The 13,068-nt window shown below is 42.6% G+C and overlaps 1 protein-coding gene and 1 long non-coding RNA gene across 2 annotated transcripts in view; both read left to right on the forward strand.

The window, feature by feature from the left end:
* Positions 1 to 1,110: 1,110 nt before the first annotated feature.
* On the forward strand, positions 1,111 to 6,704 carry vax1 (ventral anterior homeobox 1). Its single transcript, XM_027024599.3, has 3 exons — positions 1,111 to 1,430; positions 3,404 to 3,591; positions 6,082 to 6,704. The coding sequence occupies exons 1-3, from the start codon at positions 1,214 to 1,216 to the stop codon at positions 6,643 to 6,645; spliced, it is 969 nt and encodes a 322-aa protein (XP_026880400.2). The 5' UTR covers positions 1,111 to 1,213; the 3' UTR covers positions 6,646 to 6,704.
* Positions 6,705 to 12,706: 6,002 nt separating this feature from the next.
* The window catches only part of LOC145659421 (uncharacterized), a 2,620-nt gene continuing 2,258 nt past the window's right edge, over positions 12,707 to 13,068 (forward strand). The window contains exon 1 of the long non-coding RNA XR_014125632.1: positions 12,707 to 13,068. This exon is cut by the window's right edge and continues 11 nt beyond it. This is a non-coding gene — a long non-coding RNA (uncharacterized LOC145659421).

Raw genomic sequence — 13,068 nt, forward strand, 5'->3', positions numbered from 1 at the left:
CTCTGAGTGCCTCGACGAGACCCTGCGGGCTGGGCGCCTGTCTTCCTGCCGGAGCGAGTCCGCCTGTCTTCCTGCCGGTGGGAGTTCATCGGTGCGCCTCTCCCTTCTTTTGTCAGACTGTGCACTGTGAATTCCGACCAAAGTGGATTTCATTTTTTTTTCATTTTCTTTTTGTATCCTTTGGTCTCTCCACCTCTTTCCCTCAATCAAATTCTGTTGCTCGCTCTCTCTCTCTCTCTCTCTCTCTCTCTCTCCCCCCCTCCCAACTCTCTCTCTCTCTCTCATTCTGTCCATGTCTGCGTGAACTCACACACTCTCAGATTGGGAGAGAACGGTGTGAATTGTGGGGCGGTGTGAATTGCTAAGGGCTGGTTGTGCTGTGACCAGGCTAATTGTGATCTTAGACCAGAGCCCGAGCCCGTCCCGTTAGGGCTGTGACACTCTGGGTAGCGAGACACTGGGTAGCAAGACTCTGGCCAGCCGCGGGACTCTCAAGCTTGACTCCAACTTTTCTGGGCTTCTCTGTCTGAGGGCTTCTCTTTTTCACTCTATGTCGGGAGTGTGAGTGCATGAGTGAGAGTGTGTGTGCTCTCTCTTTTTGCGATTCAAGACCAATCATCGACTGGGATCCTGTGTGTATGTGTGTGTGTGTTTGTATGTGTGCGTGTGTGAGTGTGCGAGCGTGTGTGTACGTGTGCGTGAGGACGAGCTAGTACAGCAGTTGTCGACAGTGCACCCCTCCATTAGTGCAGCATATATTTCCCCAAACAATTTAGCACATTCAGGAGGTTACGCAAATCTGAAGGCAGCAAAATTACGGTAATCATCTGAAACGAGTGAGCATGCGTCCATCCGCTGTTCTGATTGTTTGGGGATCGTCTCTATCAGGCTGATGTGCAGCTAACGAGGAGAGGGGACGCCAAATTACTGTTGAATTTGGGCGAGAAGTTCATGCTCAGCGACCAAGAGAGCATGCACGCTGCTAACAGAGCTCCGAAGCCAAGCGGTGCACCAGTATTAGCTCTCTAACTCCAGCGCTCCGAAATCTGCTGTTTCGCACGGGCCACCAGAAACTACAATACCGAGAGTCCCGAGCAGCGGCGCACTGTCCTGTCACACCCCTGGTGTCGGCTCGGGTCTTTTTTTTTCGTTTTTTTTTTTTTTGCCTAACAAAGGAGAAGGTGAAGGGAGAGTCCCAGTGGAGCAGCTAAGCATGGATGTGCGGTACGGCCAGGAACCCGACGCAGGTGCGGGACTGAAGAACGGAATGAAGGAGATGAAGGAGGGGAAGGAGGCACAGGGGAGCCTCTCCAAAACGCTGCTGAAGGAGTCACTGGAGCCCTTTGTTTCATCTGGATCTGTAGAAAACTGCGAGAAAACCCGGACGAGCTCTGGAGACCCGGACTACTGTCGTCGGATACTGGTGCGAGGTAAGAGAGCTTTTTCCGCGAACGGAAGCCCCTCGGTGTCCTGGCCGGACAGACTTGTCTCTCGTGAAGTGTGCTTCCTTCATCTTAGCATCAGCACTGACAGGAATTAAAACTCCTGGTCCAGAGAAGAAGAATGTAGATGAAGATTTAGCTTTTGTGATCGCAACACCCCTCACAAACACACAACTCGTCCTAGACCTACCGACATAGTTAGCCTTTAAACACACGTCAAAGAAATTCAGGTTAATCTCCAACAAGAATAAATAACACTCTGTGCTTGTCCTATTGCTAAAAATAATCACATTTAGAGGTAATAATTGATAAAAAATAATTTTCCTAAATTTAATTGAATAATAATTTTCCAGCTATATAAGATAATTGCCTCCAGATTAATTTCCATGAATAAACTGATAAAATATATGAATTATTTTTAGTATTTAAATTCATAAAAGTATTTTTTTTAATTTATCAAAGCATGTAATCACCTGCATAGTTTTAATTTGTGCAGTTAATCTGTTCATTTTAAAAGTGATTTAATTTTTAAAAGAATGTTTAAGAGTTAATACAAATGTGAAATTTATCATTTTTCAGTCTTTTTGGAGGAGGGGGGCTGAACAAAGTTCTAGTGATTAATTCAGAAGAAACTGAAAAACCTATCAGACCAAAATTTTGTGCAGGATAAAGTAGCCATAAATGATTTAGATTTATACTAATTGAAGAATAGAAGAGTGTTATGTGCTGTGTAGGTTAACTGCATCCTAATACCTATAAGGCTGGTCTCTGCTGAGCTCAGCCTGGCTCACGCGCAGAGACCTGATCAAACCCCAGTGAAATGAACCTGATGAAATTATTGTCTTGTTTCTTCCAGCTGTTAAGAAACCAATATTCCTAATTTACAACACTTAGCGGATAATAGTGTCACGGTCAAAGTAGAACTACAGTATTATAACACTAATCAGGATAAATCTGTCATCAGGGCTATATTTAACATATAAGAGTGTAGAAAACTCCACAAAAGGGGATTCATTGATTAATTAATTAATTTTAATTAACAGTAATATACATAGTGATAGTTTTTATTATAAGTGGTGTTAGAATGTCCATCAAAACTATAAGATTAACAATGTGGTCATTTTAAGGAAGTGTTATAAATTGCATTTCACATCTAAGTGAAGTTTTTTGTATGTTTTTTTAAAAATAGTCCTTTTTAAATTGAGTGAAATAATTTCAAATTGGTTGTGTCTGAATTTTATCAGTAATACTGATACATTTAAAATCACTTTTGAGTTAGAAAAAATTAAACTATTTTTAGGAATAGGAAAATATGATAATTGTATCTTACATTTTTTAAAAATATTTTTAAAATCGCTGGCCTTTTAAGCAGAATATTTAAATTACGTTATTTTGGGAAACCTTAAGTGTGTTCCTAAAAGAGACGGGGAATGTCAAACATCTTGAAATCACATGAATAAACAATGCAGCTACATGTTTAGTAAATATTATTTGCTATAATTGTCTTTTCGTTTTATACAGCATTCCACACTTTTATTAAGGCTTTATTCTGATGTTTTATCAACTGATTTATGAACTTGTGTTTTAATTAGTATTTTCTTTAATTTCTTATTTTTTTTAATTGTAGATGTAATAAATATGTATTAGATCCTGTAATCAAATATTAATTTGAAGTACGCTGTATATATTAATGTGATTGTAACCAAAAGATGCTCTTTTTCTGTTAAGATTATTTCTTAAAAAAAAGAAAGAATTTCATCAACTTTGAACCAAAATGTGCATGTTTATTTTGCAGCAAATTCTACCATCCAGAGAAAAATGAAGCAATCATCTTTTTTAATCTTATTTGCATTATCTGTGTATTTAATGTTTGAATTGTAAATTGTCACAAATATACATAGATGTTATAATATCTGAATAATCTGATTCAGATACAGACAGGCATTTATTTACTTTCCCAGATGCCAAAGGCTCAATCCGAGAGATTATCCTACCCAAGGGCCTGGATCTGGACCGGCCGAAGCGGACCAGGACGTCATTCACAGCGGAGCAGTTATATCGCCTGGAGATGGAGTTCCAGCGCTGTCAATATGTCGTGGGCCGAGAGAGGACTGAACTCGCTCGCCAGCTCAACCTGTCTGAAACGCAGGTACACGCATGTGCGCGTGCATGCACACACACACACGTGCACATGCGCACACACACACTCACACACGACACATACGTACACGCGCGCACACGCTTGCACACGTATACACACCCACATACCCAGACACACGCAAACACACTACATAGGTTTATATCAAGTCTGTGTATAGACATGTCTGTATTCACAGACAGATAATTCTAAGTAATATGCATACACTCCTTCCCTTCCTAACACTCATGCATGGAGGACCCCAGCTGTACACCATAGGGCTGGCTGTAGCTTAAACTACAGGTCTGGCTGTAGCCTACACTGTGCGGTTGGCTGTAATGTACACCGCCAGGCTGTAGTCTACATCGTAGTGCCAGCTGAACTGCTCTTATGTTCTCTTCATTTGAGGCTTTCTTAGATGGGCTTTGTTTTCTGCTGAAATGCCATGAAAGCATTGCGCAGAAGTGCATGTGTGCGTGCGTATATGTATGCGTGTATCAGTGTAGGTGTGTGCATCTGGATGTGCGCGCACACGTGTGTTCCTGTGTGTGCGTGCATCTGTTTGTGCGTGTGACTGGCTTGCTCACACCTCTGTGTATCCCCTGCCCCCAGAATTGGTTTTCGCTGAAGGAAATTCCTACACTCTTTTGGCTTGCACTGGTACGGAGATCCCGTTATAGCTTTAATGAGCCGACAAGCAATACGCGCAGGCCTGTTTAACCGTGTTTATATATGCATATATATGTGACCCAAACCTCATACGGCAGAAGACAAAATACACTGAAATATTCTGGTGGGTTTCAGCTTGGTTAGGTAGCGATGCAGGACATTCTCCTTAACAGATGTTATAAGCCACACTAAAAGAAACTTGCTTCATGCAGCTGTTATTAACATACATAACATGTTCATACATGTAAAGTAAGCATGCCTCTGGTCTGTGCCTCTCAGCTTCACGTGTCTCCGCTCTGCGTGTCTCTACTTATATTATTCTGTTCATCTCGCCCTTCTCTACAGCGCCCCCCTCTGACTGTAGTCCCATATAGCTCTCCTTCTCTACAGCGCCCTGCCTCTGACTGTAGTCTCACACAACTTTCCCCTAATGAACCTATAGACATCATCTCACTCAACTGGCACTCCTTGGTTCTGAAGCACACACACAAAATATAATCACCAAGCGCAAAAAATGCCGTTTGCCAGAGTTTGTGCGTGTTTGTTGTCTGTTGTCCGTGTGTGTGTCAATGTGTGTGTCTGTTGTCTCTCTGTGTATTAGTGTGTATGAGAGAGAAAGTGATTCATCTTAAGTGGTTCCAGGTGCAGAAGAGGCACCATAGACAAAAGGGTTGCGCATTATAAACAAAAATATTATATTGTTCCATACTGTGATTGTGATGTGCTTTGTAATATTTTGAAACACACTGCGGAAGCTTTAAGAGACACAGTTAAAAGTTGACCTGCATTCATTTAACCATTTTGATTTGTTGAATAATTTGAGCCATCAGAACATCTACAGAACTCTCATCTGGAACGTATGAGGTCACACAGCCTGTCTGCTCTTTCTCCCTAGTGCTCTGTGACTGTGTTTGCCTGTGTTTGCCTGTGTTTGCCTGTGCTTGCCTGTGTTTGCCTGTGTCTGTGTATGTCTGTGCTCATCAAGAAACCAGTATCCAGAGAAATATCAGCAAACCTGTTTGATATAGCCCAACCAAACCGAAAACCTTATTTTAGCAGTAATGAAATTAGACTGATAATTTTGGACTTTCTACCACCCCCTCACACAACACCTCACACAACATCCTCATACTACACACCTTTCAAGCTCATAATTCACATCATTGCAGCTGTGTAATTTTATTTAGTTATGTTTAATTCATGGCCAGGTGGTGTAGTTGGTGGTACCTACCTCTGCCTGACACCGTCGATGGAGAACAGACCCGAAAGGACGCCCTATTAATCCTACAGCATATTTTGTCCCCCGTAAAATTCAGGTTAAAATGCAGGTTATTGATCTCATATGTATTCTGAGCAAAACCCTAAATAAAAACAAAACAAAACAACAACAACAACAGCCTACTTTATAATGTTTTGGTTTCTAATTGCTTCCTAATTTTTGGTTATGCATTTTATTCCGAATGTATTCTCGTATTTAAAAATCTGGGTAACTATTAGTACTATAGTTCTGTGTGAGCCTCTAAGCCATACCTTTAAGTCCTCCACTACTAGGCTGGTAGCAGGAAACTGATTTAAAAGCACAAAGTCCTTTTATAAGGAGAAATATTAATGAGAATAAAGAAGGTTAACTCAGATAGCCTTCTGTTTTAAAAGGTACTCACAGTTTCATACTCTAGTGTTTATCCTTTGTATCTGTGCCACGGTGGTCACTTATATTTTTCGCCTCCTATTTGCTCAAACTAATAAATCAGTAAGTGCTTCTCAACATAGTTAGTTATAAAGCCTTTCTTCTCTTACCTCTGTTTCTCCCCCTCTGTCTGTGCCTGTGGTCAGGTAAAGGTGTGGTTTCAAAACCGCCGGACCAAGCAGAAGAAGGACCAGGGGAAAGACTCTGAGCTTCGCTCTGTGGTGTCTGAGACTGCAGCCACTTGCAGTGTGCTGCGTCTGCTGGAGCAGGGTCGCTTGCTGACACCCCCAGGGCTGCCGGGCCTGATGCCCCACTGCGGGAGCTCCTCGCTGGGCTCGGCTCTCCGTGGACCCCCGCTGAGCATCACTGCTAACGGGGGAACCTCCAGCAGCAGCAGCAGCGTCAGTAGCGGGGGCGGAGCTGCCAGCTCAGGCGGTGCTGCGGGGAGCCCCCCATTGCCGGCAGTGACCAGCTCGGGGACTGCATCGGGGTTGCAGGGCTCGTCGCCGGCCCACGGGCTCTTCAGCTTTCCCATGCCCTCGCTGCTGGGCTCCGTGGCCTCCCGTATCTCCTCCGCCCCGCTGGGCATGGCCGGCTCGCTTGCGGGAAACCTGCAGGAACTGTCTGCTCGCTACCTGAGCTCCTCCGCCTTCGAGCCTTACTCGCGGACCAATGGCAAAGAGGCCGTGGACAAGAAAGTTCTGGAATGATTGTTTGGGAGGTGGCTATTTTTAAATATCTTCTTCTTGTTTTGAAACTTTCATTTTTGGCCCTTTTTAATCTCTCTTGGTCTCCTTTGTGTTGTCTGTGCTATGATTGTCACACTTGCTTTTTATTTCATTCTTCATGTTGTCAGAACGCACATGTGATGCCTCTCGGAACAGTGAAAGCAGAAAGACAGATCTACACTCATCTTTTGCAGAAAGACAGATCTACACTCATCTTTTGCAGAAAGAGGAGGAGTTTTCAAGCTTGTTGCACTAATTCAGAATTTTACTCCTATGTGAATTTTGACACAAATGCCTGAAGAAGGAATGTAGCAAGAAAAAAACAAACAACCCCCCCCCCCCCAAGATATTCACTATCACATGTTTTTGGGAGCCCGTTTTTTGAGCTGGACATTTTTAGTCATGTTAATTATGCTAAGATAACAGCCCTCTGTCTACTAGAAAGCCAAGTAGGGTTTTTTTTTTTTCTGAGACTGCTGGGAAATGATGAAGGAAGCTTCCATTTCTGATACATGCATAAAGGTTGGCTTAAGTCATAGTAAACAGCAGTCACATGTTTCGCGTTTAATCACACATGCAGCTACATTAAGCACTGGTAAGTTGACAACAGAGTTACGTTATCCAATGAGGTCCATGGTCTGTGTAGGGATTTATTCCGCACACCCCTTATTTAACTAACAGGCTCCCCCTTCGTAAGGAAGGGAATTTTAAATAGGCAGTAGAGTGCACAGATACTGTTCACTAGTGAACACTGCTGTGTTTATAATTTAACCCATTACTTGCCGATGTTAAACTGAGTTGTTCAGATACCAAATGTTCATTTTTAATAATTTTTTATTTATTTCATATATATATATTTTTTTTGTACAAAGAACAGAGATCTTGGTTCATGTTTCCAGAGCCCAGCCGGCACACAAAACCCACGGCACCCGCACACCCGCAACACCCACAACAACCTCAACACCCGCAACACTCTCAATATCCGCAACACGCTCAACATCCACAACACCCACAGTACTCATGGAACCCGCAACACCCTCAACACTCACATCACACACAATACCCACAACACCCGCAACACTCACATCACACACAATACCCACAACACCCGCAACACCTACAACACCCACAACACCCGCAACACCTACGTCACCCACAATACCCATATCACCCACAATACCTACAACACCCACAACACCCGCAACACCTACGTCACCCACAATACCCATATCACCCACAATACCTACAACACCCACAACACCCACGTCACCCACAATACCCATATCACCCACAATACCTACAACACCCACAACACCCGCAACACCCACGTCGCCCACAATACCCATATCACCCACAACACCCGCAACACCCACGTCACCCACAATACCCATATCACCCACAATACCTACAACACCCACAACAGCCGCAACACCCACGTCGCCCACAATACCCACATCACCCACAATACCTACAACACCCACAACACCCGCAACACCCACGTCACCCACAATACCCATATCACCCACAACACCCGCAACACCCACGTCACCCACAATACCCATATCACCCACAATACCTACAACACCCACAACACCCGCAACACCCACGTCACCCACAATACCCACATCACCCACAACACCCACAACACCCACGTCACCCACAATACCCATATCACCCACAATACCTACAACACCCACAACACCCGCAACACCTCCAGTCTTCGGGCGGTGAACAGCACGTGAATATATGATGGCATCAACAGCTTAAGTGTTTGAAACATGCAGCAACTACACACAAACTTTACACTTTAGGCCTGGTTTTCACTTTCAGATGAAAGCAAATCAAAATCAAGAAGCCCAGTTGAGCTGCTGAAACTTGTTCTCGTAGTCCTGTGATCACTGTTGTTTTTTTTTCACGGTTTTGTGAGGGTTCCTTCTCCTGCTTGTTTTCTCTCAAAGGTCGTCTCGATCTGTGTTTTAATGTCTTGAATATGCAGTCTTGCTCTTCTGCGTGTTTGGTGGTCCTGGAGATGTTGTCCTGAGTTCATGTTTTACGTGTACTGAGACGAGGTCAGACTCCCCCCAGTGCTCCAAGGCCAGGGGTCAGGAGGAGAGGACTCTGTTCTGGAGATTCACTTATCATTTACGTGGATTTAATGGACCGTACTTTTTTTTTTTTGCCAAGTGGAAAAAACCCCCAAATGACCAAAATGAAAACAAACAAACAAAAAAAGCACAACACCAATGTGAATTGTTTCCTTTCCTGTTTTCTTTCTCTGTAAAATCCAGTGTCCTTTCTACCACAAAAACAAAACAAAACAAAACCCAGAACTTGAGAGATTCTACACACCCTTGTCACCATGGAGACAGTGGGACAGGAGGCGATGAGAGAGCAGAATACGGTATCCGCTAAGGCCTGGGGCTGACATTGATGTAGTATAAAAGAACAGAAAATCGAGAATTGTAACTAAAAAAAAAATGTTATTTTATTGTAAATTATTTCACGTCTGTAATAAATAGATCATTAGTCTATTTGCAAATAATGCAGGAGTGAATGAGGGGGAGAGAGTCAGGGACAGTCCATCCCCAACTTCAATGTGCTTCAATATTATGTTGAATCTTTGTGACCTGTGATGCGAGTGTGAATATATATTATATACGACTGCAAAACAACAGCAGACACGTCTCCTTATTTATTTCCATTTCATATGCTGTGACGCAAATTAGCTACAAGGCTTTATGGAGAGTTCGTTGTGCTACATGCCTCTTTGGCTGCTGTGCACCGGTTTCTGTTTTTCTAAGTTGTTAGGTATGACCACTTGTTAGGCATAAATCCTCTTCTGCTTAGCGTTGCTGGATCGGATTCCTGATCCTTTGGAGGGCATCATCTGTATTTTAGGACTTAAAACGCACATCAGCAAATGCGGATTTTAAAATTCTCTTTCTTCGAAATCAAATGGAATTATTCTGACACTAAAATAATTACGGCTTGATACGGTATAGGGTTAGAGTACACATTTTACATAGCTATTATTATGATATACAATTATACCCAAGCAGAAAAAGGAAGGATGATTTTTGAATGCCATTGCTTTCAACTGAGTTCCAAAAATGTCTTCCGTCAGTCACTACATACACATTAGTGGGTATTAAGCTTATGAGTCTTTTTTGTAATTTTTTTTTTTTTTACTGAAGTAACAGATTATTTGTATGGGTGTGAATGCCATTCGTGGTGGTATTCAGATTCTTCTGTGTGGGTTCACAGGTACAAGGTTGAACAGTGTCACCAGGATCAGCAAACTGCACGTGTGTGGCTTTCATGCTTAGTGCATTGTGCCGATTTTAAAAGACAAAGGAACAAGGCCATACTCTACCACATCGCTATCAGGGTGAACCGCGTCAGAGGGCCCCAGTCGCAGTGTTTAGCGAAATCCTTCACTGACATTAATGTGAAATAAAATCAAACCGCCTCTCCACTGCCTAAAGAGGAGGCTTTGGACGTTTCAGCAAAATGTCTCTAGGAGAGTAGAAGTGACAGAAGTGTTCTAAATCCTAATCTGGTTATTCTGCTCTAATGAAAAGAAAGGAGTCTGATTTGCTCTAAACCACTCTGTGAGAATTAGATCAGAAATAATTGTAAGCTACAATTGAAGACTTAGTTTGGAATTGGTCTGGAATCGTTATTCTTTCCTGAATTAGCTGTTTGACTCAGCTAGTACACATAGCAGTACACTGCTTAACGAAAGAACTGTCACGTGGCTTGCAATAACACCACTGTCCTAGACACCAATATCTGAACCATTTTTTTGCTTCCCAAACTAAAATGGTTGGATTTCGTATATACTTCTTATACTGAATTAGAGTCTGTTTTTAGAATGTCCCTATCACATAGGGCAATTCAATTTTACATTAATTATATATTACCTATTCATAGTATGTAAAAACATACATTTTTCCCTACATTTGACCTCATTCCTCTTCAGTGTCCAGTAGTAGTGTACCAACATAGAGGGGCTCGACTTTCTTTGGTACCACTTTTCCATAGTATACATACTGACATACGAGTATACAGGACCAAAAAAACTACAGACGATAGAGGAATTCTAAAAGCATATTTGAATTGCAAAAATACATAATACACAGGTAGTTTTTTGGGTTTTTTTGCAGGAAGCAAAATCATTGTTGACCAGTGACAGTATGTGTTCCATATTTCGTTAATTTTTCATTCTTAAAGTTAAATTTTTTCCAACTATTCTGTCATTTAGCAGTAATATTAAAGTGGGAGCAGAGGAACACGGATAGAGGAAAATTAAGGAATTTTTTCAAGGAACCAACTGACAATTTACAGTAGATTTAATACAGTACGCAAACTAAACGAAAAATGCTCTTTGCAGAGCTCGGGGTTTGGGAGCAGATTTTCTGAGGGTCGTTCTTAAGATATTTTATTCCATTGTGTTTTACAGTTCGGGCAAGAGATCGCCTGTACAAACAGGGTGAGGCACACAACTCCTTCTCTGCCTGAGAAAAGGAGGGGCTATACAAGGGATAAAAGAATAGACTGTCCTTGCAAGAAAGATGAAAGTGCTCACAATTGCGTTTTTGTGACAGAGAGAAAGCAAAGAAAATGTGTTTGTGTGTGTGTGTGTGTGTGTGTGTGAGTGTGTTTGTGCGGTGGGGGTGGGGGGTAGCACAGAGGAATAAACGCATCTCTCTGTACAGGTTGGGTGAATGGGTGCAGTTGTCATAGACTGCAGTCATCTGAAGGTTGTAATCTAGTTTAGAGTCCAAATGGAGTGTACAGAGAGTTGCAGTGCCTATATATCTCAAGCAGTTCTCAGAAAAAAATACAGCAGGACTGAGATCAGCTTTACAATTCACAAAGAGTTTCTATTAGTACATAAAAAGCCATAGCTGGCCTTAGATCAGTGTTTGTGGTCTTATAGACACATCTGACTGCAGAAGAGTGTTTTGCTGGCTGACTTGTTCACAGCAGTAGGTGCCTGTGTTATAACCTTCATGGGCACTTTGAGTTATGAATCAGTTTTGAAATTCAGAAAAATAATTCATGTGAATTGAACAGCGTTTCACAGCTATGTATTATCCAGAGCATAGTTGTGTGGAACAACAGTCGTCCTTGTAAAAGTTAATGGAGAATGTATATCGTTATTATAAGTTTTCTCTGGAGGGAAGAATACATGTGATAAGAATATTCTTTACAAATGTGAAATTTATACATGAATTGTCTTGTTAATGCATGTTTAGCTTCAGGACTCCATTCTACACAAGCATAATAATGTGCTTACGGTATGTGTTTAGGTGTCTATATAAGTTACCACACTTGTGTCTGTGTTTGTGTGCATATATGTTCCATATATGTTCTTGTGTGTTTGTGTGTTTATGTGCTTGTGTACAGCTCACAGGACAGTGAATGACATCTTTATTACAGCTTGTGTGTTTGAGTATCAGCATGTGTGTTTGAGTATCAGCTGTGTGTTTGAGTATCAGCATGTGTGTTTGAGTATCAGCATGTGTGTTTGAGTATCAGCTGTGTGTTTGAGTATCAGCTGTGTGTTTGAGTATCAGCTGTGTGTTTGAGTGTCAGCTGTGTGTTTGAGTGTCAGCTGTGTGTTTGAGTGTCAGCTGTGTGTTTGAGTGTCAGCATGTGTGTTTGAGTGTCAGCCTCTGTGTTTGAGTGTCCGTCTGTGTGTTTGAGTGTCAGCTGTGTGTTTGAGTGTCAGCCTCTGTGTTTGAGTGTCCGTCTGTGTGTTTGAGTGTCAGCCTGCGTCGAGACCATAACTGAAGTTTAGGAATCTCCCAAACAAATTAAAACAGCATAAAAAAAACCCAGCTGCTACCTTGTCTTTCTCCTTCATTCCCCTCTGTCCCTGTATAGATCAATTATACTGAAGGTCAGGACTGGGCTCGGAAAGAATAGGGGTGGAGTTAGCGCGGCAGGGGTGGGGAGTGGGGGATTGTGTGAGACCACCTACACGCTTCCTCTGACACATGAGCACTGCTTAAGCCCAGGCCGGCGGGAGCAGGAAGGAGCGCATCCTGTGGATGTTTTGTCTCCTTTGTGGTTTCTCCCTTTATGCTATACATACATATGGAGGAGAGGGGAGAACGGAACGGGCACAAGTAAACACCACCCGCCTTCCTGACGGGGACCTTCCCATAGCTGGTTACAGGGTCTCCTTAAGCGTCAGTGCAGACAGGACGTGAACCTCAGTGAATAAACGAGCCAATGAAATCACTTGGAGGAAAAGGAAGGGCAGACACCACAGCAAACACACAAACACAAACATTCAAGCGAGGACAGCTGCTCATCTGAGAGGTCCCGTCGAGAAAAGGCACAGCTATGGGGTGTAGAATGAAGCCAATAAAGCTTGTGAAGTTTACAAAATAA

The sequence above is a fragment of the Electrophorus electricus genome, chromosome 10 (genome assembly GCF_041902795.1).
Source record: "Electrophorus electricus isolate QZ-2024a chromosome 10, ASM4190279v1, whole genome shotgun sequence".
NCBI classification, from domain to species: Eukaryota; Metazoa; Chordata; class Actinopteri; order Gymnotiformes; family Gymnotidae; genus Electrophorus; species Electrophorus electricus.